The sequence below is a fragment of the Castor canadensis genome, chromosome 10, assembly GCF_047511655.1.
Source record: "Castor canadensis chromosome 10, mCasCan1.hap1v2, whole genome shotgun sequence".
NCBI lineage: Eukaryota > Metazoa > Chordata > Mammalia > Rodentia > Castoridae > Castor > Castor canadensis.
In genome coordinates, this window is record NC_133395.1 from 317807 (window position 1) to 345370 (window position 27564).

Below are 27564 nucleotides of genomic sequence, written 5' to 3' on the forward strand. Positions count from 1 at the left end.
GAGCCACAGAGGCTGACAACCTGCAGCTGGCTTCAGGAGCCTGGAGGATGGCAGGGCTCTCCTGCACAGGACAGGAATTGCCCTAGTCAGCCTGACCTTGGGACTGGCCACATACCTCGGGCCTTCTCTCTTCTCACTTCCTCTGCCTCCCACAGCCCTTCAAGGGTGCAGAGGCCCTTGGCACCCATGGCTGCCTCTTCTGGTGCTCAGAGCTGCACAACATCAGTGTCACACCACTGCCTGAGCCATCCAGACCTACATCAGCTGCAGAACCTTGGGGCCTGTCTGGCTTCACTGGGTTCCCTGTGAAGGCATCAGTTATGGTCTCATGCCTGCTGGGCTCCCAAGTCCAGCCAAAGGCCCTTGTGGCCCCTGAGCCTGCCCTCTGTGCTCAGATGTTTCAGGTCATCCAACCGGAGCGCGCACTGTACATCCAAGCCAACAACTGTGTGGAGGCCAAGGACTGGATCGACATCCTTACAAAAGTGAGCCAGTGCAACCAGAAGCGCCTCACTGTCTTCCACCCGTCTGCCTACCTGAACGGCCACTGGCTGTGCTGCCGGGCCTCCTCGGACACAGCCACTGGCTGCACGCCCTGTACCGGGTAGGTTTGCGCCTCTGCAGCCCCACTCAGCCAGGCAGTTGTACTTATGTACTGTATGGAAAGTTCAGCAGAGGGGCCATGTGGATATTAAATTGTAGCCCAGAGCTGTTCTCACCATCCTCTAAGGAGCCCCACAAGGAGCCCTGGGTCTGGCCCTCTCTGAGGCTCTGAACAAGCATGCACTCAGCCTTAGTGGTTCCTCCAAGCCACTGCCCAGGGAAGAGCTGTCCCTGGGGTGGCAAGGAGGAGGGGACTGGGTGCTGAGAGAACCTAGGACAGGGGCTGTTTCTTCTGAGAACCTGGATAGATTGCATGTCCTTGAGAACATCATCAGCTCACAGACACCCCACCCTGGCTTTTCCATCTGCATCGCTGCTTTCCTCCCCTCATTGGAAACTAAGACAGGCTGTTAACTTCCTATCCCCCTTGTCAGTTGGGCCTCTTGTGGTGATCCGAGGCTCTGTCATCTCTGCCAGTTCTGGAAGGCAGCCAGGTAGATGCCCTGGAGCTTGGTGCTGTGCTGGGTAGATTGTGTGACTTGTGCACATGGCAAGGAACATTGACAGCCTCATGTGGTGATCCCAGGGTGGATGAGCAAGTGTCGCTGGTCAGTCTTCAGACTCTGTCATTGATGCTCCCAGGGCCTGAAGGGACTTTGTGCCCAGATTTGCAGATGCAGGGGTGAAGCTCAGGAGAGGCTGCTTGTCCAACCCCTGGCTGTGTGCAGGGCTCCACACCCCCAGGACCCTCCTCCATCCTCAGCCAGACAGGAGCCAGACCCATGGCTTTCATGGAAGACAGGAAAACTGGCCTTTCCACCGGGGCAACCAACCCTTCAGGGACACATGCCTGAGACTTATTCCAGATGGTTTCTGGCCTTGTGTCCTGAGAGGCCCCTGGTCACAGAGGCTGGACAGTCCTTTCTCACATTCCACCCACACCCAAAGCCAACATAGCCACCTTGTCCCCAGGGTTAGGGTGAGGTGTAAATGTAGTCACCTAACTTCCTTTCTTCACTGACTTTTCAGAATGGCGTAATTAAAAGCATTGTTTAAGTAAGTGGGTTTTTTGCTCTTGCTATATTTGGACAGCAGCCTCCCAGCAAACATCCAGTTGGACATCGATGGGGACCGTGAGACGGAACGTATCTACTCTCTCTTCAACCTGTATATGGGCAAGCTGGAAAAGATGCAGGGTGAGTGCTGCCCTGGACACGGGAACATGGGGACCCACAGGCTGTGGCACCTGTGAAGGTCCTGAGGCACAGGGCACAGAGACACCACCCAGAGCCTCTGGGGTCCTGTGTGCCCATACAACCTATGCCACTGACAGACAGGAAGCTTTGCACAGGTTAGGCAGTGATCCAGAGGAAAAAGTAGTCTGACAATAGGTTATGCTGATGGTTTGAAGAAAGAATTTAGCTTACAACCTCTGAACTACAGGCCCTGTTTCTTAATAATCTTCTACACTGTCAGACAAGTTTCCTTCCTCTGTTTTGCAGAGATGTGTGTATGAGTGTATGTGAATGTATGTGAGCATGTCGTGCACATGGGTGTGCACATGAGTGTGCATGTGTGGACAAATGAGCATGCATGTGTATAGTGTGTGTGGATGTGGGGGCAGGTTTGCATGTGTGAGCACACGAGTGTGCATGTTTGGACATGTGTGAGTATGCATGTTTACAAACATGCCTATGGGCGTGTGGACACTGACGGGTGCACATATGCATGTGGACACATACAAGCATGCATGTGCATGTGTAAATGTAGGCATGTATGGGTGGACATGTGGGTCTGCCTTTCTGTGTGGACATATGAGTACATGTGCACATGTGTGGGTGTGCACGTTCATGTGTGTGGACATTGTGAGTGTGTGTGTACACATAAGTGTGCCTGTTTGTGAACATACAGATGAGTGTGTGTGGACACATTGGTGTGTGTTGCAGGTGTGTGAACACATGAGTGTGAATGTGTGTGAGTATAAGTGAATGTATACGGGCATGTTGTGTATAGTCCATGTGTGGACGCGTGGGGCATGCATATACATTAGCACATGTGAGCATGCATGCATGCAGACATGTGAGGGTGTGCAGTGCATGTGTGGACATGTGGGGCGTGCGTATATATGGGCATGTGTCAACATGTATGTATGGGTGTGTAGTGCCTTGTGGACTTGTGGGGGGGTGTGCATATGTGTGAGCACATGTGCATGTGTGGACGTGTGTGGGCACATGTGTTCATACAGGCATGTTGTGGGAGTGCATGCCACATGCCAGCAGCTCTAGGCTCATAGCATGTTTCAAATAGCTGCAGCCCCATTATCCTCAACATCTCATTGCTTCACAGAATTACAGCATTCAACCTTGATGTCACAGATTAGATGCCACAGGATCAGGGTTGGAGATCTGTGACTTGGGAGGGGCAGACACAGAATGCACGGGAGGCGCATAAACCCTGCATCTGCCTCCACTTTGAGGCCAAGGAAATCTCAGATCCACTCTTAGGGATTATATGCTGAGCTCTTGTGCCCACACTATGAATGTGAAACAGGACAGACATGCCTGAAAAAGTTTACTAGGGTCCTGCCTTCTCATTCTGCTTAACCCAGAAGCGTCTGTGTGCCGTGGCTGGCATTGTGTGAGCACTGTGTGGGCCTTGTACCACCACTCATGTGGGAATCCATCATATCTGCTCTGTGGGCCTCACCTAGCCTGGCCCGGGACATGCATAGACTTTGGTCACAGACAATGCAAAGCAACTGTACATGTCCACGATATATACATGTGTGTACACACACACACACACACACACACGTATATAAGTCATGTCTTCTCCCCCAGCAAGTATGCCACACACAGTACCTGGCCCTGAAGTTCCAGGATGCCACACAGTGTGGGCCTAAGGCTTTATGAGGTCTCAGGGTGGCAGAGAAAGTGTAGCCAGGTGGGGGAAGCCCTGACAGCAGTGACCAAAACAGAGGAGAGCAGAATCAGAGGGCCTTGGAGAGGCCACCATTAAGACCCAGTGAGGAATGAGATCTAGTAGCCCTCCATGATCTTCCAGCCTCTCCCACCCCACAATGCTGTGTGCCTCATGCCATGCTCCTCCCTCTGCCTGGAATGCCATCCTTGCCTCAGTTTGGATGGCCCAATAGCCTAGGCTCATCTCTATCACCTCAAGTATAGCCACCTCTGATCGATTCATCTTCCATACACTATGACCTTTTGAGAGCAATGGCCAGGTCTTATTTACCCAGGGCCTGGCACAAAGGAGGTGCTAGCACCTATGGATGGGTGGATGGATGGATGGATGGATGGGTGGATGGATGGACAGATAGGTGAGTGGGTGGATAAATGGGTAGATGGATATCCATGGATGATATATGGAAGGATGGACAGGTAGGTGGATGGATAGGTAGATGGGTAGACAGATGGATGAATGGATGAACAGATGGACAAGTAGATGGACAGATGGATGAGTAGATGGATGGATGGATGGATGAGTGGATGGACAGGTTGGTGGACGGATGGATGGATGCATGCATGCATAGACAGGTAGGTGGATGGACAAATGAGAGGATGAGTGAGTGAACAGATAGGTGGTAAATGGATGGATACTCATACTCAGCCTCCTTCCCAATAAGGAATCATCTTGACAAGAGTCCATGGATGTTGACTTGATTGGAACCTCAGAGCTCACTTCCCACATGCGTCCGACAGGGCATGGAGTTATTCTGCAGTTTCGGTGCTTTCTTGGTAGTTTTGTTGCTGGAGAGTTCTAATTGCATTGAGACATTCCATTTGTATTAGCCAAGCTCCATCTCCCCAAACATTTGACCCATGGTACTTGGTCCCCTGCAGTTAGGAAGTCCTTCCTTTCAGAGTCACAGCAGTAATTTTTTCTTTTTCCATGCCAGTTTTATCTTTTCCTTTCCTAATCAGAATCTATTTAATATTCCAGTCAAGAATTCTGCATGTAATTCCTGGCTTATGGGTGGGAGTGTCAGCCCTGCTCATGTCTGAGCTGCCTTTGGGGTCTTTCTTCCCTCATCTTGAAGAATATGTGTGTCCACAGCTGAGTAACTCTGTGGTCTGATCCTGTGGGTGTGGAGAGCAGATTGTGAGAAGCCTATGAGAACTGGACATAAGCAAGGCGAGATGCAGCTCAACTGTTTTTCCTAAGATTATCTGTAGGCAGAGGTAGGCACAGCCTCAGCCACAGAAGATGGAAATGCAGAACAGCTGCTTCTAAGCAGGAATGCAGTTTCACCTTTTACAATGTCTTGCCCCTCCCTGAGAACCGCAGCTCCACCCTGGGTATAAAAGACTCACTGAAGAACACCGGGCTTTTACTTTGGGGGCTTTTGCTTTTGCTTTGAGGCTTTTTGCTTTTGGTTTTCTGATGGGGAAGGCTTTTTGGATGTGGGAGGCTTTGGAAGGGTAAAGGATTGCTGAAGGATAAAAGAATTGCTGAAGGAGAATTGCTAAAGGGGAATTGCTAGCAAGCCTGAGGGCTGAGACTTTAAGAAAGCTAAAGAGAGAACATGGGACAATGAAAGTCTGCACCAAGAACTTTATACATAGGCTTTAGAAAAGCTAAGCTAAAGAAAAGCTAAAGAGAACAGTGCAAGTCTAAGGACCCAGACTTTAAGAGTTACGCATATGCAGATTTTAGGCATAACTGTTGTTTGCAAGTCTGAGCACCGAGGCTTTAAGAAAGCTAAAAAGACAATGCAAGTCTGGGGGCAAAGACTAAAGAACAGCTAAGAGAAAACATGGGACAGAGCGAGTCTAAGGAAAGAGGTTTGAACCAAGATTTTAAAGAAGACTTTAGAAGCAAAGTTTTAAAGAACTATAAAGGAGTAAGGCCTTAAAGAATAAAGATAGAGAAAAGATGCAACGAGGGTTGTGCGTCTCCACCTGAGCACCCAACACACCTGATTCCACTTTCTGTCTGTCTATCCTGTGTCTTTTCTGAATCTCCAGTCTCCCCCAGTTAAGCACAGTTAGGTTCAGTAATAACCAGGAGTGAGAGAGAAAGCTCACTCCAACAAGGGAGTGAGAGGGAAAAGCTCGTTCCATGTGGGGTCTGAGATGTCAGGAGCCTTCCATCATTTTGTCCTGTTTGCTATTTCCTTTAATCCTCCCAGCACTGTTTGTGCTGGGATAGCCCCACCTCTGTTGAGACAGCTGGTGAAATCCACAGTTCACACCACACTAGCCTCCCTGTCAGGTGGGAGTTAGCAGTCCCTTCTGAACACTCTCTTGTTTATAGTATCCACAGGCTGAGAATTTTCCAAACCTGTAAGTTCTGATTCCTTTTTACTTACCAATTCTACCTCCATTTCTCTCTTCTCTCGCTTTTACCATAAGCAGTCTGGAGGAACCATGCCACTCCCCCAACACTTTGCTTAGAAATCTCAGCCAATACCTAGTTGCATCACTTGCAAGTTCTGCCTTCCCCAGACCACGGAGTACACAACCAGCTCAGCTGAGTTCTTTACCACATTACAACAGGGTGCCTTTTCCCCACCATCCTATAGCCCATTTCTCACTTCAGCATGAGACCTCACAGCAAATGGCCTTTGCCACCCTTGTCTTCACCAGTGTTCTCAGGAAGAGTGAGGCTTCCCCTAGCTACCCTCTCCTCCGTGTCTGTTCTTGTCATTGTGACCTTTTCCTAGCCTGACCTCCAGCCCCTTCCAGTTACTGCCCCTGTCCAGTTCCAAAGCCATTTCTACATCCTAGGCAGCTCTTACGGCAACTTCCTACTTCTTGGCACCCAGTTCTGCCTTAGTCAGTTTGGGCAACCATAACAAAGTGCCCTCAACCCGGTGTTTATGGTTACAGCAACAAAGATTCCTTTCTCACAGTTCTGGAAGCCAGAGCATCTGAGATCAGAGCCAGCACTGCTCGTTCTGGTGCGGGTTCCTCTGGCTTGCAACTTCTGATCTCTCATTGTGTCCTCACATGTGGAAGGAGTGAGCGGGCCCTCTCTGGCCCCTTTTACAGGGGCACTAATTCCATTCACAAGGGGGACCCTTTGTCATGACCTAACCACCTACTAACTCCATCCAGCACCTAGAAGTTAGGATTTCAATGAGTGAATTGGTGCGGGGCGGGGCACGACAAACATTCAGTTCATAACAAATGTTCAGAACTACAGGGCCTGAGTGATGGAGCCTGGGGAATGCTGGGGCCCTGTGAGCAGTGAGGCAAGGAAGTATGCCCAGCACAGATGTTTGGGGACAGATGGGGTCCCAGCTTGGGTGTTTGGGGATGGTGAGGAGGCCCCAGGCTCATCTCAACTCAGGTGTTTACAGATAGGTAGGGCGGCTCCATGTTGGGTGATGACCTTCATCATGTTGCATGACCTTCAGCAGCAATGATGTGGTCCCATCAGACATTTAGACCTGGTGAGGAGATGGGAATGGCACAGGGCAGTGGTCCTTAGAAACTGCTAGGCTGTCTCTCTGCCCTTCTGTCCCCAGAGCCATATCATGGCCATGGATGTGCCTAGGGACACACATGATGCGTGCCACACTCAGTGTCCTTTGTAGGATAGATGTTTGCCCCACTTGGGCTCTCAGACTGACCCTTTAGGGCCATCCAGGACCTGTGATCCAGCCTAGCCTGTGTCCAAGTGTGGACATCATCTCTCTTAGTTCTGGCAGGAGGGGTGTGGATGGAGGTGCAGGTCACTCATAAGAAGGGCTGGCTGGAGACAGACATGAGACTTGGGGGTATCAGTCTTTCAGGATGCTGGCAGGTAGGGCTGGGCTGTCCCTCTCCCCAAGGCACCTGGGAGTTGGATTTCACTTTGGACAGTGCCTGCCCACAGGAGAGACTTCTATTTCTGTCCACACTTCATGCAGCTGGTCAGTCCAGTCGGGGAGGGGCTGCTTTGGGGAATACACTGTGGGTGAGCTTGCAGATGACTGGAGTCAGAGCAGGGACATTGGGGACCTGGGCTGTGCTCCTCACTGACCCAGTCCTGTCCTGCAGAGGCCTGTGGGAGCAAGTCCGTGTACGATGGCCCAGAACAAGAGGAGTACTCAACCTTCATCATTGATGACCCCCAGGAGACCTACAAGACGCTGAAGCAGGTCATCGCTGGGGTAGGGGCCCTGGAGCAGGAGCATGCACAGTACCGGAGGGACAAGTTCAAGAAGACGAGATACGGGAGCCAGTGAGTGCCATGGAGCTGAGGGCCATGAGGAGCAGGGTGTGGTGTGGGGCATTTCTGCTGGGGCCAGGCCCCGCAGACCCTCCTGCATGCATGAATGGGTGCACCTGGCTGTGGGCCTGGTGGTCCTCCATGGAACCTGATGGCCAAGAATGGGCCCTACTCTCCTTCAGGGCAGAAGCCTGGCTCTCCCTCCCCAGGCCCTCTGGCCAGTGTCCTTGGAGACATTTTCCCCTACCCACCCTTGTCTTCTGGGCCTCCAACTTCCACCATGTCTCAGGACCAGCTCCATCTCAGGTCCAGGCCCTATCCGCCTCAGGTGTATGCCCTTTGCCATCTTCCCAGGTCACCCAAGGTGCCAATGCAGGCACAGCTCGCAACTAGACATATTTTTGTCCCGTGAAGGAAGAATGTGAGGTGTGCAGAGATTGAGGGCTTAAGCCAGGTAGAGGCATTCAGCTGTCACCAGCTTTAGGCTACATGGCCCCGTAGACAGAGGGCTAGTGGAAGATGGAGGTGAATTACATAAAGGGCTAGAACAGCCCCTGGCCTGGAGCCAAGGCAGCCTTGGATGGGGTGGATGTGTGCCCTACATCTGCCCCTCCTCTAGGGAAGAATGAGGTGAAGCTCAGGAACAGAAACAGGGTCCACATCCCTACTGCACCAGGTTGCTCAAAGAATGTCCATGAGCACCCCTGGTGGTGCTGCCTGCCTCTGCTCCCAGACAAGCCTGTACCTGGCTCCTAACTAGTCACTTAATCACACCAGGTCACACTGGACACTCCTGGATGGGGGAAGCCAGGAAACATTTATCTTCTAAAACCCTGCACCCTGCACCCTCTGCACAGGTGTACACACACTGCAAGTGTTGCTCGCAATGCAAAGATGCACAGTCTGTACACATGCCTACACAGCCTACAGAGGCGTGCACATTTGCATAGAGATACACTCTAACATATGCAGACTGACATGTGCAAACATTGTGCACAGGTGTGCACGCTGCACAAACAGCGTATGCATACGTGCAGTGTGCACTGTGCAGTGTACAGTTGTACACACAGCAGACAGTCATGATGGACACTTCTGTGGAGGCACTTTGTACTAATTTTGTTCTCCCTTTGGCTTATCTGCATTTTCTCTATTTATTACAGTGAGCCTGTATCACACTTTCATATAGGTAACAGGGCCATTCAAAGCACAAATGAAAGCCTCAGGCATGGAGAGGACTCTCATTCTCTCTTCTCTTGCCTTTCCAGGGAGCACCCCATCGGAGACAAGAGCTTCCAGAACTATATCAGGCAGCAGTCTGAGGTCTCCACCCATTCCATTTAAAGCCTACAGCTCTAACCAGCAGCACCAGGAAGAAGAGAGAACAAAATATGCAAGCAGAGGGAGTCCACGTTTGTCCCTTCACACAGGCCCCATTCAGCACTTCTGTGAGCTGTTTGCTCCCCTGGTCACGCACTTTACTCGCCTGCCACAGCAGGTTGTCTGAGCCATTCTGAATGTGCAGTCATTTGTCTTTTCACTCACCTTGGTTTCATGGGGATCCAGGGATTTGTTGAACGATGGGGAAATGGGGAGAAATGTGAACTTTCCCCTAACCATTCCCACTCCCTCCTCAGGGAGCCACTGCTGGTCATCATGGCAACGCACGCCTCTGCAGAGCGTGCACTCCTATCTCCGGCTCTTTGCCTGCTGGTCTCTGTGGCCTGCAGCTGTGTAGCCCCTGGCCTCAGCCCTGGGCATTCTGCTCTGTCACGTTCAAGGCGAGAGGTGCAGTGTTTTCTTGGGAGCCTGCTGTCTTAGCAGCCAGCAGGCAGGTAGCCTCCTGTTCAGCATGTGTTAGTTTTCGTTCTGGCTGCAGAATCAGGTTTGTAGCTGGGATAATGGCAAATAACACAGAAGCCCCAATTTGAGGTACCCTTCATCTTGGGGGCAGAGCCCCTTCTGCAGAATTCCTGAGGTAGGGGTTGGTGCAGTCTTCTCTGGGTGGCCATTGACCCCCAGTTTGAGCATACAGTGTCTTGCTGTTGCACAGGGTTTAAAACTAGAATCCATATACCTGCTCCATTGGTGGACTTTCAGGAAAGATTTTTAAACTAGAAATGTGCATTTTTCAAGCTGTTTTTCTTAATGTTTTTAAGGGACAATTTTTAATTCATTCTTTGATATGACTCAGAACATCCAAACCTATCCCTACTAAAGGGAGTACCATGGCAAGCAAATACAAAGGGAATGATGAATCTCTCAAAGCCAACTGCAGGTCACAAGGAAGTGACCATAGGTTGGAGGCTGCACCTTCAATGATGCAGAAGGGCCAAGAGAGGTGTCCCACACATGTCTCTGTGAACCCCAACAGGCTTGACAGTGCACTGACTGGAGCTGCTTTTTGTTGGGGTGGGAGGATCTGAAATGGGCAAGGCAGATAGCTTCTCATGCCATGATCACATGCTGCTGCTGGAATCTCACTCCAAACAGTCCCAGGGGGCAGAGGAGGGAGGCGCTCAGAAGTCACTGTCAGAGGACATACCACTCATCTGGGTACCAGTTTCTCTCTGTTTTCGTTTGGAAATAAGATAGTTCAGACTTGTGGTCTAGATGGCAGATAGTAACAGTATTTGTTGTCACCACAGTAAAGTATAAAAAATACACTTTGGACACACAGCTACTGCTGCACTGAACTTCAATTTTTAACATGGATTTGTAACTTAATGTTTCTGTTTATAAAATACTAATTATTTGCAATGTATTTTACTGGCCAATTAAAACAGATGTTTTATTCTTTCTGAGGACTGACTCAGTTTTCCAGAGGGACCCGCTGGTAATTGAGCATGAGGAAGGAGGAGTGTCCCCATGCAGGGGGAGCACAGTGGGTAGGTGGATAGCAATGTTCTGATGATGACACATGACATCTCTGAAATGACAGGTAGCATCTCTCGGATGACAGGTGACACCCCTGACACATGACATCCACCTTGGTGCTCAGGTAGAAGCTCAGCCCCACAATGCCCTCAGGGGAGCTTGCATCTGGCACTGCTGGAAGCTCCCGTGTGGCTGGGGACAACTTGGGGAGGGTAGAGAAGACAGACCACACCAAGGCCATCATCTCTGAGGATGCGGTGGGTCAAGATCACGGCTCCTATCAGAGAGGAGTGATCTGAAGAAAAGGGGACTTTGTGTCTAGGCAGGTTCTGCTGCCCCTTCTCAGAGCAAGGAAGATGAAAAGGACACTGGGGGAGGCTCCACACTCGGCAAGGGGTGCCAGTGTAATTGCCATTTCCTTTCTCCCTTCTTTTCTCCATTTGGTTCTCACTCTGTCCTTTTTCCATTTTAATTCCATCAGAAGTCAACTCTGGTAGGAGAGTTGTTTGGCTCTGTGAACACTGAGTTGCACATTTCTCCAGGGCATCCTAGGATGAAGGACTGAGGCATGTAGGCTTCCCTGGCAGACTGAGGCTGGAGTAGGTCCCTGGTCAGTTTCTTCTGTACACAGAAGGGCAGGGAGTTAGGGCAAGGAGGTATGTACCCCCTTCTCGGCCTCCAGCATGCCTACCAAAGCTAAGATGTGGAGCATCCAGCTGTCTTGGCACATGTCTTAAGGCAGTCTGGGCAGCCCAGAGCTGAGCATTTGTGAAACTCAGCAAGGAAGATTCATAGGAGAAAACGAAGCTAACACTCAGCACTCACAGGAGGGTGCCTAGTTAACACTCAGATCACACAAAATCATGCCTAATTAACACACAGCTCACACTGCAGCATGCACAGTTGGATTCAGCCCAGCAGAAAAAAAGGAGCGTGGCTTGGTTGACCCTTGTAGAGAGGAGGCCCAAAGTCAGAATGGATGAGTCCCCAGTGGTGCAGGTTCCTGAATCCCCTTTGCGTCTTCCAGATGCCAGGAATGACCACATAAGGCCACAGAAAAGATGGCTTCTGCAGGCCAAGGGAGGAACCAGCCCTGTGATGATTTTGGACCACCCAGGCTGTGGCATCCACTAGTTTTCATGTCAGTGCAGTTCAGATCTTCCTGAAAGGCCTCCCCACTAAGTCATCTGTCTCTACAGAGTTTCTCCCTTTGTGATTCTGGATTAGGGCCCAGAGTCCAATCACAGCACCCTTAGGTTCATTCTCCTGAGTTTGATCCCCAGCATCCTCTTCCCTGGAAGGAAAGAGAAAGATTCCCAAGTGTAAGAACACAGGTTGGCAGACTCAACGTTGCTGCTAAAAGGTCTTGTGCTGGGCTCGGCCCTTCCACCCTTTCTCTTGTGGTAAAACTGAGAAACAGAAAGGGGAAGGGATACTGGGTGCTGGTGGCTCACGCCTATAATCCTAGCTACTCAGGAGGCAGAGATCAGGAGGATCACAGTTCAAAGCCAGCCTGGGTAAATAGTTCACAAGACCCTATCTCAAAAATCTCATTATAAAAAGAGCTGGTGGAGTGTCTCAAGGTATAGGCCCTGAGTTCAAACCCCAGTACCGCAAAAAAAAAAAAAAAAAAAAAACAGGAGGGAGACTCCAGGCCATGCACCAAATCCTGGCCTAGAGGGACCTCTGGGCTGGGCACAGCTGACCTTTGACCCCTGACCCATGATGATGTCATAGCAGTGCCCTGGCAACAGAGGTCCAGGCACACTCTGGGAGAAAAGACAAGAGGGAGAGAGGTTGGCAGCGATGCCCTCAGTCTGAGGCTGAGCTGGCGGCAGCTCCCTCCACACGGGGTCAGGATGGAGAAGGATTCCACTGCTCACAGGAGGCACCGGCCTGGCCCCGGGGCCCTGCCCCCAGGAATAGCCCCTGGACACTTCAAGGCGGCCAGTGAGGGGGCCGAGCTCCACAGGAGCAGAAGCGTGGGTGGCTTGCACCAGAAGGGGGACCCACCAAGCCGCATCAGGAGACTGTGCAAGGGGTTAGGTAGGGGACTCCCCTCTGGAGGGTTGGGAGGGTGGGCAGAGGGCCTGTGGACACTTGAACACTGGTGATTTACGCATCACTGAGATGGATTCCAGTGAGGGAGAAGGTGGGTGGTTTTTCTGCCTCTCATCTTGATCACCAGACACACTTTATAGGAAGGAGAGAAACTGGAAGATGCGCCTGGGACAGCTTGTGTCTTCTGAAACACATGCACACGTGTACACAGCTGAGGGCTGCTGGAGACCTTGCAGGAGTCAATTTTAAATTCCTGCTAGAAAATGAGGAGTCTGAGTCACACGGGGCTTCTTACCTGAGGCTGGGACTGTCCCTCCCTGAGGGACGTCTGGGAGCTACCAAGGTCTAAGCTCATCTGTAGAGCAGCAAAATGACCCCAACCTGCCCAGTGAAAGGCCTTGGTCTTCTGGCTTCCCCTGTCTTCTGGGCCAGAAGATTGACCACCAGCCTGAGTCCAGACTACAGGCAACAGAGAGATGAGCACAAAGCTCCCTGAGAAAGGGGACAAATGTCACAGCTCAAGGTGTGCTGAGCACAATTTGATGAGCTCTCCCATGGGTAGGGCACTTCACGAGTGCCCAGTGTCCCCATGAAGGATGTCATTGGGGGATGGGCAGGGACAACAGGAGGGCAGGAGGGACAGCTAGCAATGTCCCCAGGTCTGAAAGCTGGTCCTGACAAAAAGTAATAGCCCGTTAAGAAAGGAAATCTCCAGGACAGGTCTGCCCCTCCCCCAGCTCCTGGCCTCATTATCCATCAAAACTATTGTTTAAAGCTTTGGAATTCCCTGGGTTACATTTGAATCCCAGAGCCCTTGCCAGGAGCAGACAACACCAGCCATTCCAGACCCAGATCTGGCTCAGTGGCAGCATGGGGCAGGTGGCCCTGCAGCACAGCAACTGAGCATCCAACATGAGACGACCCTCCTGAGGCCCCTGAAATCCTAAAGTCACCCTCGCTGACTCTTCCCTGAAGTTCTGGGCTGGATCACCAGCTGGAAGTGGATGGTACACTCAGGAAGAGTGTGCCAGGAGCTAGCACCCTGGAGAAGCCACAAGGCTAAGGAGGCCTGTGCCTCCCAGCGTCGCCAGGCTGCAGCTCTCATAGATATTCCTTCATGCTTCATGCTCTGCACTCAGAGTTCCCTCAACCTCGGGAAAGTCCAGGTTGCCTCCTGCCCACCTCTAACACAGGGCAAAGGATTGCTAAAATTCTGGCAATGTGCCTCAGAGAGCCAGGAGAATCTGGACAAGCCTCCTCCCTCTGTCTTGTGGGGAGGAAGCACAGGCATGGCCATTCAGGCAGGGTCTCCTCTCCCTGCCCTCTGCTCTGCTGCTCCAGTCAGCTGTGCTGGGATTTGTGACCTGGGATCTCACATGCCCTGCAAGGCAAAGGCCCACTAACTTGAGTCCTGCAGAGAAAATGCAGAGCCAGGATGTGCTTTTGCTAGGCCTGCATTACACAGGTTCCAGCCCAGGTGTGGAAGGTGCTGCAATGGCAAAGATGGCAGTGGCCCAGGGCCCTGGGGCATGAGCTGAGGGGACCAAATATACCTGGGGCAAGAAACTTTCTTTAGCTGTGGCCATTCACCATAAGGTTGGCCTTGCACATGCCCTACAAGGAACTGCAGCCTGAGCAGTGGACCCATGGGGTGGTGAGCTGTGGGGCTCAGGGAATAGGAGCCACATGGCCTGAAGTGTTGAAAGAACTGATCAGCCGTCCTTGCCTCTCAGAGTCTGAAGACCAGGGGAAAGACCCAAGAAGTGATGCAGATGAGGCCGATTGGTAAGTTAGTGGTCCAGAAATGAGGACCAAGGCTGCTGGGAGCGGGCGGCAGAGCCCTCCTTGAGGACCGGGATTTGAGAGGGACCCAAAGAAACCCCACCTGAGGGCTCAGTGGAAAAGTTGAAGATTCTTAATATGGGGACTCATCATAGAAACAAGACCCACCTGGGTGCATCTCAGACTGCAAACACCTCCCTCCCCACTCCCCTGCTACTTGCGGGCAGCCCTGTCCAGCTGTCCTGGCCTCATGACCAGCTGATTTGGTCTAAGGATGTCAGAGCTGGTATCCAGCTCAGCAAACCCCTCCATAAGCCAGTCACTGGTGGCTCATGCCTATAATCTTAGCTACTCAGAAGGCAGAGATCAGCAGGATCACAGTTCAAAGGCAGCCCAGGCAACTACTTCAAGAGATCCTATCTTGAAAAAACCCACCACAAAATAAATAAGGCTGACAGAGTGGCTCAAGGAGTAGTCCCTGAGTTCAAACCCCAGCTCTCCCAGAAGAAGGCTCTGTCTTGGCAGCACTGTGAATTCAACCAACCCAAATGACAGGTTAAAAGGAGGAAGCAGCCCCAGACAGACAGAAATCTCACCACCTTGCACAGTCATTCTTTCTGCACTAGTCACCCACCCTCCTGCCCTCGGGGGGCTTACAAGCCATTGAGTTGCCCAAGGGCTATTCTCAGATACCAGAAAAAACTTACTCACCAATTAGAAATGGGGGCCAACTCACCAGCTTGCAAATGGCCCCCCTTGAGTGGAGGCCAGGGAGGGTCTGCCCCCAAGAAGCCACCAAAGATGTCATTGGCTGGTAAAGCTAGGTGCCCATATGTCACATGAGTACATGTGAGGAAAACTTAAAGCACCCTCCTTGCTTTGGGTAAGGGGCAGGTTCGAGCTGGGAGGACCACCCACCATGTTGGTGGCACAGCCAAAACCATCTGCCCACTTTGATCAAGTCAAAAGCCAGCAACCATCCAAGTCCCATCACTGGTGGGGAAGCCCCCACATCTTCCATTTCTACACAGCTCTTTCCCTGGCCACACTCAACAAAGTGTGTAGGGGAGGGTCACCCAGTTGGGTATGAGTAGAAGACACAGATCTGCTCTAGCCCATTGACCTCCATGGCCAGGAGGCTCCATGTAGTGGGTGGTGAGTGACCATGTCTTCTAGCCTCATGTTAGTCCTTTGAGCAAGGTTAGACTGTTTTCTGAAATAAGCCCCATTTGACTAAGTTGTTGCCAGCTCAGAACTGAGAAATTTGGGATGTTTGCAGCTGAGATGGGTCATCAGAGGGGGCCAGGAGAGCCAGGCCCATCCATGTAAGGAGGGCCCTTCAGATCAGACCCCTTCTGCCACTGTAAGGGCCCTCACAGTTTCATTCACTATCATCTCTGGGGAAGGAGCCCAGATGGAGACAGCAGAGGTTAGCCTGAAACTGCCTTGTCATAACACCTATTCCAAGCCATTTTTTTTCTACTTCCCTCACAGCCAGGCAAACCTCGACGAAGACACAAAGGAAAAGAGTCAGGATGCCCTGGGAAAACTGGCCCACAAGGGTGGGAAAATGGAGTCAGAGACTGAGAAGAGTAACTCAGAGGCCAGCGCCAAGGAGGAGCAGGACGGAGCCTGCATGGCAAGATACACGCCAGAGACCAAGGTCAGGCTAGGAGCAGCTCTGCACCCTCTGTCCTCCTGCATGGAGTCCCTGTACTCACCCATTGGTTGTCTTACAGGTTGATTTACAGGAGCAAGATCCAGAGTCTGTGAGGCTGAGCAGCCTTCTGGAAAAAGAGGTAAGAGCTTCTCGCTTTAGTAGCAGGCAAGAGTCCTACTAGGCCATAAGTATGCTATAGACTTGTAGTCCACGGGGTCATCTGGGCAAGTGCCATGCTGTAGAACTGGATTTGGGGCCAGGCTCTGTGCCTGCCTGTTCCTGGGACATCCAGGATCCAGCTTGCCACGTTATAAAGATGTAGGGTCCTGAGCAGAGCTAACTGCAATTGACCTTGGCACAGAAAAACACTCTGCAGAACTGGTGTACTGACCAGAGACACACCATACTTTGTGAAGGAAGGTAGCTTTGCTTCTCCCTCCCAGACCATGTGGTAGAAGTGGAGGCAGCTGGATTCATTGTTCATCAGGATTTTACAACAGATGTTTGGTGTGATTTTGGACTAGCCAAGATGTCCAGATAGAAACCACAGGGCAGCCAATGCCAAGCTGCTGGGCCCATCCGTTCCCATCCCAGCGTAGATCACCACCACTTGGTGCAAAATGGCTTCAGGCAGGTGTGTGAAGGCAGAACCCAAGTGCTGCCCAGTACAGCTGATCTGGAGTGGTGATAGGTTTCTCCAGGTCTCCTGGGCACTCTACAGCCAGTGAGTAAGAAGGGTAAGGAGGCCATATTTCTCTCTCTCCCTTTCCTTCTGAACTGGCCCCATACACGCCTCTACCTAGCTTCAGAGGAGTCCCCGCACCCCCCACCTCCCCACACTCCCGACTAGCATCACCAGGATCTGATGGTACTGGTGGTAACTGCCCAGACCTGGCTGCACCAGGAGTCCACAATCTCCCCCACCACCAAGAAGACTGCTTTGCTGCAAGCTCATTTACACCTCCTTGTTTCCATTCACAGAAACCATCTGTGTTTGTGGAGATTGACCTGGGAGACAATGCTGAGGAGGTATGGACAAAACCCTTCAGACAAGAAAGCCAAAACACCCACCATGAAAACACCTGTACTGTCCAGACAGGCTTTTCAACGAACTTGCCCATAGCTGGCACATGTTGGAGGGTGAAGCAGAGAGCTAGAGCCAACAGCTCCAGGGATGCTCTATGGTGTTTAGAATTGACATGGGGGCAGGGTGAGGACACCCTGGCCCCTTCCTCACTCTCCCTCCCTCCCTTCCACACATACAGAAACTCTGACACCATCAGAGGTTCTGGAACCTGGGCCAAATCTTGAGGTGCCTGTGGGCCCTGGAAGCTTGGAAACTGGGAGATCAGGCTTTGGGAGATGAATGCCTCTGATAGTAACTGCTCAAAAAACTCATGTACTTCCCATACCTGAGTCGTCTGCTTGCAGAATAGAGAGAAGTTTCATAGAACTCTCAGAATAGCATCCTGTACCCAGAAAGCCTCAGAATTAGGCATCACCACTACCATTACCACTATCTCCATAACATCATCACCACCATCAACTCTTCTAAAACACCACCACCATTATCACCACCATTGTCACTATCTACAAAAAGACAAGGTTGACCAAGGGGCTTGTCTGGTCCCCTCCAATACAATCTGGGATCTCTTCCTCCAATTCTCTGCTGTTCACTGTAGTGAGCAGTCATCTTTTTGCAAGCTCCTTGATGTTCTCTGTTGGCAAGTTTAAGCTCTTTCCTGAGTGCCAGTATTTTCCAAATTGTACCTTTAATCCATTTTGCCCTCAGATTACACAATAGGTGAAGAGGAATAGTCTCCTACTCATGGAGGCTCTGGGATCTAAGGAGGGTCAGCTCCCAGGAGGGTCAGCATTGAACCAAGGGACCAGATCTCCCTATCTAGAGTCCAGAAAGCAAAGTAGGCCAACACAAGTGTGCAGATCCTCAGTAAGGGCCCCTAACTAGGGATTTTCACCCAACAGATCCCTGTGTGGTGGCAGGTGCTCAGGGCCAAGGTGGACTCTGTGCCCCCTCTCTGTCCCCCACCTGTTATTTGGCCAGGTCCCACAGATTGATACCCTCAGCCTCTGAGCCTTTCCTGCCACTCCCCACAGGAGGTCATGTGTGCCATGAACGAAGAGAAGCAACCTGAGGTGGACACAGGCGACTTGTCAGAAGATGAGTGAGTGGGGCTTGGGATTTATTCTGGGCTGGGGAGATTGTCCTCCACAAGTGTTGTGGGTCCCCCCTGCGGGAGCAGCCTCCCGCTTCCCTCTGCTCCCTGAGTGTGTGCATTTATAGGGGCTGTGGGGCAGGCAACAAGGCAGGGAAGCTTCTAAGGGCTGAGGGACACTCTCCAGGAACCTCATCCCTCTCCACAAGCCATATCATGTCTCCCAATGCCTTCAGCCAGCAAATGGCCAGATGGGAGGGAGGGAGATAGGGAGGAAGCAGAGGTGACAATGGGTGGTACCAGCATATCCAATTAGCAGAGGCCCCAGACCTGGGTCCTACAGACTGTGGAAGATGCAGTCAAAGTGAGGCAGGCCCCTCTCATAGGCCTTCAAGGTGGGAGGGCATGAAGATTCCCATGATCCAGGCCCCTTCACGCTGGACCCTATATGGACCAGAAAAGCAAGACTTCCTGATGCCCCAAAGTCTCAGCCACAAGGAAGGGCCAGTGGATCTATTTCAATTTATTTCAAACAATATGAGAAATGCAAAGAAGAAAATAGCAATTATCCAATTTCCCACCTCTCAAAACTAATAGCCATATTAGTATTTGGCTTACAGATTTTGTAAAAGAAAAATCGGTCTATTGGTTTTGTAAAACTGACATGGTTTTTAAGGGACTGAAGCTGTGTAGAATAGCATCGGGGAAGTTTTAGAATCACCCCAAGATCCACCTCTTTGAAACAGGAGTCAATGGGCTACGTGCTCCTCTTCAATGTCTGTGGATGCTAGCACTGCCCTGCAGACAACGGGCCACCACAATACTGCCCTTGTGGTTGGAGCCTGGAGCGGACGCCAACAACATTTTAGACAGTTACTGCTACTGTTATCACTACCTTGTTTCAGCCTTTTATGTGTTGGGGCAGGGAATTCAGTGAAATAGCTTTGTCCCAGATCTCTAATTCTGCCACATGACCGGGCCACGTCAGCCTTTACCAAGACATCAAGATTCACCTCATATTATCAAATCTAGACTTGACACCAGCAGGTCTTTTCTAAGTGAGAGTCCTTGGTAGATTTGGCCACAGGGCACACGGGTTGGAAGCTTTTGTTTTCTGCCTCAAAGACAACAAAACATAAAGCTGGGGCCAGGCCCCAGGACCCACTGCACAAGGAACCTGCCAGGTGGGCAGGGTAGGAGAGGCATTGGCTACTGGAGGCCACATGGCTGGGGGCTGGACAAATGCTGGGCTGGCTCAACCCTGGACCTCCCCGCGAATGCTCTATTTTTCTTCAACTTTACCACTCCTGTCTGCTCAGACAGTGGGATCTGGCAGCTATGCACCAACAATCCCCCTGCTACCCAGCTGGATAACTTTGGCCCTGAGCGGGGGTGACCCCTGAGAGAGAAGTGGGCGCCACTGTCTTGCAGGGAACAAATGCAGGCTACTGAGTTTCCAGTGGCTCACCTCCCACACCTCAGGCTCTGTGGCCACTGGGATGGGCTTGCTAGGTGGGTTTCTCATGTGTCAGGGGTCCCTCTGGCTAAAAAGACCTGGAGCCAGCTAAAGGTCAGGGGCAGGCAGGCTGGTTCTGCAGGGATCTGCAGCCCCGACTGCACTGGGACTTACAAAGGTGCGATGCTACTGTGCACTTGGGGTGGAGGCTGCCATCGGGGTGCCCACAGGTAGTACCAGGGTTGCCTTCTCACCCCCTCGCACTCTTGGCCTTCAGGACAAGGACCAGTTGGGTCTGCTGCATCCCATACCCTACGAGGAGGAGGGCAAGGGAGAACTCAGCAGCCCTGGAGAAGGTACTTGGCATCTGGAGAGGGAGGGGACAGAGGCAGAAGGGCAGAGGTGGCCAGGCCTCTGTGCCCACTCCACAGACCCCCTGGCCAGGCCCTCAAGATTTCCATTTCTGTCTTATGGGATTGGCCAAAGCTGGGAGGAACAAGGGGTAGGCAATGCTGTGATGCAGAGACCCCTGACCAGCTGGACAGTTCTTGAGCAAGTGTGCCCTCAGACTTTGGGGGCAGATGATTTCATCTTAAAAAGACAGAAAGAGTGAGATAATAAGACTTGTTCTTCCTCAGTGAACTGTGCAAAAGGGCAAGAAGGTGGCTCCGCCTTCCATAGATCACATGTCAATGATGACAGCTGACAGGAACCCTGTCCCAACCCCACCCTACAGAGGCTGGGACACCCAGATGCAGCTGTGGGGGCCCAAGCACAGGTGAAGTGCAAGTGCTGTGGTGAGATCTGGTGGGTGCCAAGGGCTCTTCAGGGTGATGATGGACACACCCAGCAGGCCCACTCACCATCCTATAGCTATTACTGGACACAGACCTTGACCCACACAAGGAACAGCAAACCCAGTGCTGCTGATAAAATCCACTCTGAGGGAGCCATGTGCTCCCGACACAGAGGCCTGGCACTCCCGTTAGCTGGCTTAGCTGTGAACCTTTCAGAATCAGACACACGCCTGATGGCTGTAGGGCTCTGAACGAATTTCTCCAAATTTTAAGGTACTTCTGCTGCCTCTGCCCATCTGGGGTGAGGGTTGTGGTGTCTGCAGGAGACAATGCCAGGAGGGATGGAGTATTCAGGAAATGTTCCACGAGTTGTTGCGTGTTTGAACCTCAGTTAAGGGCACTCCTGGTCACCTGAGACCTGGCTCTCGCTTTCCTGTCTGTGGAACAGAGCATCCTGAGGCTCAGCCCCCTCTGTCCCATCAGAGAAGCAGCCCTGGCAGTGGCAGCTCAAGTAGAGTAGGAGCCAAGCACTGCCCAGCACCTGGGAAGGAGGTCCTTCTGTGTGCTGAGGGCTCAGCATGGGACCCAAGATGCCTGGGAGGCTGCTGGCAGCAGTTGGTCTTACTAGAGGGCTGAATGGGGCCTGAGCCCATGAAGAACTGAAGGTGCCCTGAGGTCTGTCCACACCCACAAGGAGCAGGAGGTATCCTCATGTGGCAAGGACAGCAGACCCCATGTTGGTTAATCAGCAGCTACCCTTGGTGGCATCAGAAGCCTCTCTGCCCCATGCCTGCCCAGAGGTCCTCCTTTGAGGCCTGGCATAACCACTGGCTTGGCTGAATCAGGTGGCATTGGAATTCGGGTAGGGGTGACAGCCACATGGCCCCAGCTGCCTGGGATACAGCCACCCCCTGCCCACGTTACCAGAAGTCAGACTACTTGACACCAACAGCCCTCTTGGGCTCCACTAGGCCTGGTGGTGGCATCAACACAGCCTTGGTTTCACCAGGCAGACCAGTGGGCTCAGGATGGAGTGTCCCCACCTACTTAGATCCCAGTAGTCAGAAGTCAACAAGGGCCAAAGGAAAAATGGCCCAGTGCTGAAGCAGTGCCATAAGCTGCCCATGGTCAGGGCCAGAGCGGCAGAGGCATAGTAAGACCCTGGGCAGAGACTCTCCACCAGCCTGAGTCCCCTGTGAGAGCAACACCAGCCACTCCTGGCCCCAAACAGCCACAGCAATGCTGCCAGTTTTCATGTAACCTTCTGTTGGTCATGTGGAAGACAAGTGTTTTCCTTGAGGACCCTTGCTGCTGGGATTGTCTCATATTCCTAGAAGGAGGGCAGGTGTGGAGCAAGAGAGAGCTTTGCAAGTTGAGATCATATTGCACTGGAATTTTTCAGTCAACTTAAGTTTTGGGTGAATCAGAAGCATCATCACCAGTGTCCTCTGATAGCCGTTTCCAGGAGCCACTGAGTGCTGGGGACAGGGCAGTGTGTGGAACAAGTCCCTAACCCTGTGGAACCACCTTCCAGCAGGATGGACAACAGCCCTCCATGTGTCTTAGTTTATCTACGTGTAGTTTTGGTTAAAAAAAAAAAAAATAGCTGTCTCTGAAAAATAAGTTTTGTTGCTTTGGTGACCACAGCCCCCAAGCAGCACCAGAAGGGAGATAATGCTCCCAGCATGTCCAGGGAAGGCCTGGCGAGCAGAATGGCAGGCCAGCAGGTCCCACCACTATGGCAGTGACCAGTTTCAGGGAGCGGGTGCTTGCGCGCCAGCCCAGCCCTGGCAGTCCTGCCTGTTTTAAGTCAACCTTGTGGGTAGGTTCTACTCTCCTATATTACGGCTGGGGACTTGAGGGCAGGAGACTGTCAGCCCACGGGACAAGAAGTGAGGAGGGTGCACTGTGATGGCAGGGATGCCTTCCAGGTGCCCCGGCTTGTGGCTGCTGCTGGCCGTGTTTGTCTTTCCTGTCACCTCTGCAGAGAGAAGTTCTCCGTCTTTAACCTCCACTGCACTGAGAGCAAACTCCCTCACTGGGCGCAGTGGCCACTTTGGCATGGCCAACAGCACTCCCTAGTGGCCGAGCTTCCCCAAACCTCTCTGTTTTCAGTCCTAGAAACCCACCATCCAGGACCTCCACCACTCGATGCTTCATCACTGTCACAGAACTTAAGCTCTTCAGCTGATTGATTATTCACTAAACATCGCTGCAGTCAGTTATGATGTTCTACATAGATAAACTGGGCCACAGAAGGGTCACCCTGCACTGGCCTTTCACAGCCATGCCCTGGGGGACACAGACCCTCCTCAGCACCTCCACCTAGGGGCCCTGGCCTTCAGACAATGCTTGGCAGTGTGGGCCCCCACAGCACCTTCTCATGTGAACCCCACAGAGCAAAAAAATAAAAACAATCCCTCAAATGTGGATATCTGAGGCCCCTGTGTGCCTGGCCTCCTTGGGAATGGGGACACCCTGAAGCCCATAACAGGCTCTGCAGACAGAGGATCTCTCTCTGGCTGCTGGAGGCCTCAGAAGGCACTGGGTCACCAAAAGACATGCAGAGACAGGAGGATCCACTGCTTCCTTCCAGAGGCTGTGACTCATAATGGTGGGCGCGTGGGGTGGGATGCAGGGGGGTGCATAGGCGTATGCAGGACAGAAACCCTGAACTGGGGAGATCAAGGGCTGACCCATGGAGGACCTGAGGGGATATGGGCTGGTGTCTCAGGATCTCCCTTCCTCTGTGCACACTAAGCTTTGGGACATAATTTGGGGGCTCAGCACACTGGCCACAGCTATATGGGATTCTGACAAAGGTGACCTGGGGATGCAGGCCATCATAAGGAGTGAGTGGGTGTCCTGCAGCGGGTAAGGGAAGAGGCCAGTCCACTAAGGAGACCCCAATTCAGTCATTCTGTTTGTTTCTGACAAAGCTTGCTGTGTTGGCAGGGGACTCCCCTCCCCCTACACACACACACACACTTTACAGATGAGGAAATGGGTGCCCAGGCAGAAAAGCAGGGAACCAAGGACTGAGCACACGTCTCCATGGGATCCTGGCTCACCGCTCTGCTTCTGAGTGGAGCCGACCTGGGTTAGCTCCAACCCCTCTCACCCCCATTTGGTCCTAGAGATGGGCTGCACCACACTCAGGGCCCACTGCAAGCCTGTATCACCCCCTCCAGGTAACAGCAAGGACCCCCGGAGCTAGAGTCAACTGCCATCTCAGGAGAGTCCTCTAGCAGGTTCCACACCCCACAGGGTAGCACAATCCTCCCCCGAAAGGGACCCTGCACATCAGGGAGGCCCCGATCCCTCCTCCATCTCGTTTTCTTGACAGCAACAGCCACACCAGTCCATCAGATTTTTGTCTCTGGCCTCAACTAAAATGGGGTCACTGAGTCTTGAGGCTGGGCACAGCTCCAGGCTTTATGGGGGAGGACTGGGACGGCCTCAGCTCTGTGCTCACCTAGAGGCCCTCTTGGTAAGCCAGGGCTGCGTGTGAACTGGGCCTTGCACCTTTTGAAGGAGAACCCCCCACCACCCCCAGTCTGGCTTGCAGCTTGAGAGCAGAGTCCCTGCTTGCCCAGTATGGGTGGCTGGAACGGGGAGGAGGGGGAGGAGTCCTACAGACTGGGAAGTTCCAGGTCAGCAGCTCTGCAGACAGAAGCTGTGGGGCAGGCCCAGGCATGCCTGGGATCGCCTGGAGTCTTCCCAGAGCCTCCCTTCCTGAGAGCCTGTCTCTCTCAGGTCCTCTGAGGACTGATTGGCAGGGAACCCATACAGCTTGGTGAGCTGGGAACAGAACCACAGATTCCAAGAAACAGCCTGGGCCCTGAGGTGCCAGGGAGACTTGGAAACAAGTGAGGTCGGGATGAGCCAGGAGCCCCGGGTCCTGCCAGGGCTGGGGGGCTTGGCCTCCAGCCCATGATCTACGGTCAGACCAGGTTTTGCCTCTGGCATGGGTTGGCACAATTACCTAAATAATTGGGAGCCCTGGGTCCAGGTCTGGAGGGGAGCTTTCACAGTAAAATGCAAACCAGCATCCAACAGAGACCCTCACACCTCCCACTGCCTGCACCCCATGGGCTCCCTGGAAATGCCTCAATCTGAGAGACTATAAGGACACAGGACTCGCATGGGACTGACAGTGTAGACTCGCTAAAGGGGATGGACAAACAGGTTCACAGTGCCCACACAGGACCTGGGGATTAAGATGGATGCTGTCTGCTACCCCAGTGCCAGTCCACAAGGAATGTGAGGGGCCACAAAGAGCTACTGAGCCTTGCAGCAGTGTCCCCCAAGAGGGAAGCGGTCCCTCATCCTCTCAGAGAAGGGCCAGATCCCCAGATGGTGAGGATGGGGCACTCCTTGGCAGGACCCTCCCCTCACTGGGCAGCTCTTCCCAAGCAGTTGTCTCTTCATCTCGGCAGTGGCCTCATCCCACTCACTGGACCCCTAACCCCGTTTGTGTGAAGTTCAGGCTTGCCATAGGGCTTGCATCCACAGGTTTGTAGTTGGAGCAAACGGCAGATGAGAAGAAAAAAGCAGTTTGCTAACATAAGTGCTCCTTTGGCACTGCAAGCAGGAGACGCCCAGGCAGTGAGGAGCCAAGAGGGGCTCAGCTGTGGTCCCTTTGGTTTCCAGCTAGGACAAGACAAGGGATAGCGGGAGAGAGGACAGGGCAGGCAGGTGGAGTGTGTTAGTGTGTCTATTAAGGCAGATTGCCTGGTGAGGAGTCCAAAGCAGTCTTGAGTGCTCTTTGTTCTCCCTGAGTTGGGGGCGTAACAGAGTACATGTATTTTTATGAGCCTATGTCCTAACTTTAGACAAATGGGGGCAAGGAGGAACCTCAACACACCATCACTCCTTGCCTCACTGTCACACACAGTAAGACATGGATGCCTGGAAAGGCAGGTGAGCTGCTATGCCCGACAGCCCAGGCTTGTGGAGGAGGCAGGAGGGAGCCAGATGGCACCAAGGCCTCACCCAGGGACAAGGCAAGGCACAGAAGGAGAATGTCATGGGGCTGTGTGCTCTGGCTTTTCCCACAACCTCAGGCTGTTGCCTGTTGGCCCCTGTGTCCAGGGAACTGCCTGTGTCAGCCAGAAACTATGGAGCCCAGGCTTGTTTCTCTGGAGCCTCCAGTGTACAATGGGTGCCAGGCATAGTGGAACAGTATGGATGAGGGCCCCTCAGTTCAGTTGGCCGCAGGCACCCAACCAAGCACTAGGCCCTGACCTTGTGGCATGTCCTTTCCCGGGCCTCATGGATATAAAGCCAGCCACTGTCTGCAGCTGGATTCCATCAGTTCAGGACCACATTGGGCCTAATGGCTCCACTTGGCCATTTCTGATGAACTCTGGGGGACTTGGGCAGGATGACCCTGCCTGCCTCCCTGGTGTTCAGACAGCAGGTGGCAACTGCTCGCTCAGGCTGGGTCTGCAAGACCAGTTCCTCCGGAAGCCTGGGTCTATCCCGTCGCTGCTGCCCACTGAGCTAGGAAATGGAGATGTCCATCACAGCCATGGCAGACTTTCCATGCACTGGGCTGTGGCCTCTCCTGGGCCTGTAACCCCTTCATAGTGGTGTGTCTTGCAGAGAATCTGCTAGCTGACCGCAGCTGGACCCTCTTCATGCTGCGTCCTTGGCCTACTGCCCGAGCTATATCCAGACCTAGAGAAAGATCCACCAAGCAGCACTGCAGGACCGTGGGCTCCACTTGTGTCCCCAGTGTGTTGTCAGATCTTCCCCTCCAGCCCATCGAGGCCCTCTGAGTCCTGGCCAGGGGCTCAAGCCTCACGCAGGTTTGCTGCTGGCTGCTGGCAAGACTTGACATGTGTTTTGTGGCACAGGCTTCTTCGCCTGCCCACGAGCTGTCAGACCCCTAGACCCTTCTGTGGTTCCGGGAGGCACCAGGACCTGAAAGTGTCAGGAACCAGGGCTCTGGATCCAGGGCTTCATGGAGCATCATAGCCAGATAAGCAGGGAGTGGCCAGGTCACAGATGGAGTTCACAGCTCCGCCCTCGTTGGCGCTAGGCACCTGCTCGGTAGAAAGCTGGCCTTGCTGAGCTAAGCCAGCCCCAGACACAGAACACCCTTTTCTCACTTGGTAATAGCTCTTAAAAGCCTGGCCTTCCTCTGTTGCTCCATTCTAGAACTGCCAATCAATGCTAGAAGAGTGGGTAGCAGCCTGTCGGACACCAGGCCACACCTCAGCCTGACACAAGAGACTGGGACCTGGTCACAGTGCTGCTGCCTTCTCAACACACACAAGACTGTGCAAGTCCTTCATGTTAGTCATGTAACTGACCTCGTGGTGGGACCCTATGGTGTGGTCTGCAGTCACTGAGCAGGTCCCTCTGGTCCTCAGGAGTGAGGTCCCACAACCAGGGACCAGGGGCCCATGTGCCGCCCGCTTGTAGAAGCAGCTGCTCCACTAGGCTGAGCCCTGGATAGGCTCTTGCCTTTCTCTGGCACCTCAGTTTGCCTCATCTTTTCTGTCTCCATCTGAGCCTTGGTGCATGATGGAAACCTAGTGTGACTGAGTGTCTTCTGTCTAGTGCTACAGAACTGTGAGCTCCACGGAGAGTAGCACTGATCACCTCTGAATTCTAAGGTATCAGCCTCACGTGCACAGGCTTGTGTGTGAATGTGTTTTACCAAGTTGCTTTTTCTTTTTGTTTTTTTTTTTTTTGAAGCAGAATATCTCCACATAGCCCCAGCTGGCCTTGAATTTGAAATCCTCCTGCATCTGCCTCCTGAGTGCTGGGATCACAGGTGTACCCCACCACACCAAGTTGGGGCTTTTTGCAGACATTTGGCATTACCTGGGAAGTGTAGCCGCTTCCCTTTCAAAGCTGGAGGGGCCACTCTACAGCTTGCCATCACAGGCCAGGGGACACAGCAGAGGGAGGGCATAAGAACATGAAAGGCTCCCATGGAAAGCCATCCTGCCAGGCTCAGGATTG

The 27564-nt window shown here is 52.6% G+C and overlaps 2 protein-coding genes across 6 annotated transcripts in view; both read left to right on the forward strand.

Annotated features, from left to right (window-relative positions):
• The window catches only part of Rasa3 (RAS p21 protein activator 3), a 108632-nt gene extending 98052 nt beyond the window's left edge, over positions 1 to 10580 (forward strand). For 4 of the 5 annotated variants that reach the window (XM_020164512.2, XM_074042918.1, XM_074042917.1 and 1 more), the window contains 4 exons: positions 396 to 604; positions 1696 to 1799; positions 7608 to 7791; positions 9045 to 10580. In XM_020164512.2, the coding sequence (XP_020020101.1) occupies positions 396 to 604; positions 1696 to 1799; positions 7608 to 7791; positions 9045 to 9120 (573 nt within the window). In that variant the 3' untranslated portion in view covers positions 9121 to 10580. The remainder of the gene's footprint in view (positions 1 to 395; positions 605 to 1695; positions 1800 to 7607; positions 7792 to 9044) is intronic. The other variant, XM_020164513.2, reaches the window with a different exon arrangement.
• A 1671-nt stretch (positions 10581 to 12251) lies between these two features.
• Positions 12252 to 26972, forward strand: C10H13orf46 (chromosome 10 C13orf46 homolog). Its single transcript, XM_020164484.2, has 8 exons — positions 12252 to 12699; positions 14448 to 14499; positions 15991 to 16159; positions 16248 to 16295; positions 17138 to 17185; positions 18275 to 18342; positions 20067 to 20145; positions 26970 to 26972. Exons 1-8 carry the CDS (start codon positions 12513 to 12515, stop codon positions 26970 to 26972), a joined length of 654 nt encoding a protein of 217 aa, XP_020020073.2. The 5' UTR covers positions 12252 to 12512.
• The last annotated feature ends 592 nt before the right edge of the window (positions 26973 to 27564 follow it).

What these genes read in the sequence shown, in the direction of transcription:
- C10H13orf46 (XM_020164484.2), top strand. Translation starts at nt 12,513, where the DNA reads ATGGAGAAGGATTCCACTGCTCACAGGAGGCACCGGCCTGGCCCCGGG. An exon ending in GAGACTGTGCAAGGGGTTAG is followed by an intron (nt 12,700 to 14,447) that starts GTAGGGGACTCC and finishes CTTGCCTCTCAG; the next exon opens with AGTCTGAAGACCAGGGGAAA. An exon ending in GATACACGCCAGAGACCAAG is followed by an intron (nt 16,160 to 16,247) that starts GTCAGGCTAGGA and finishes GTTGATTTACAG; the next exon opens with GAGCAAGATCCAGAGTCTGT.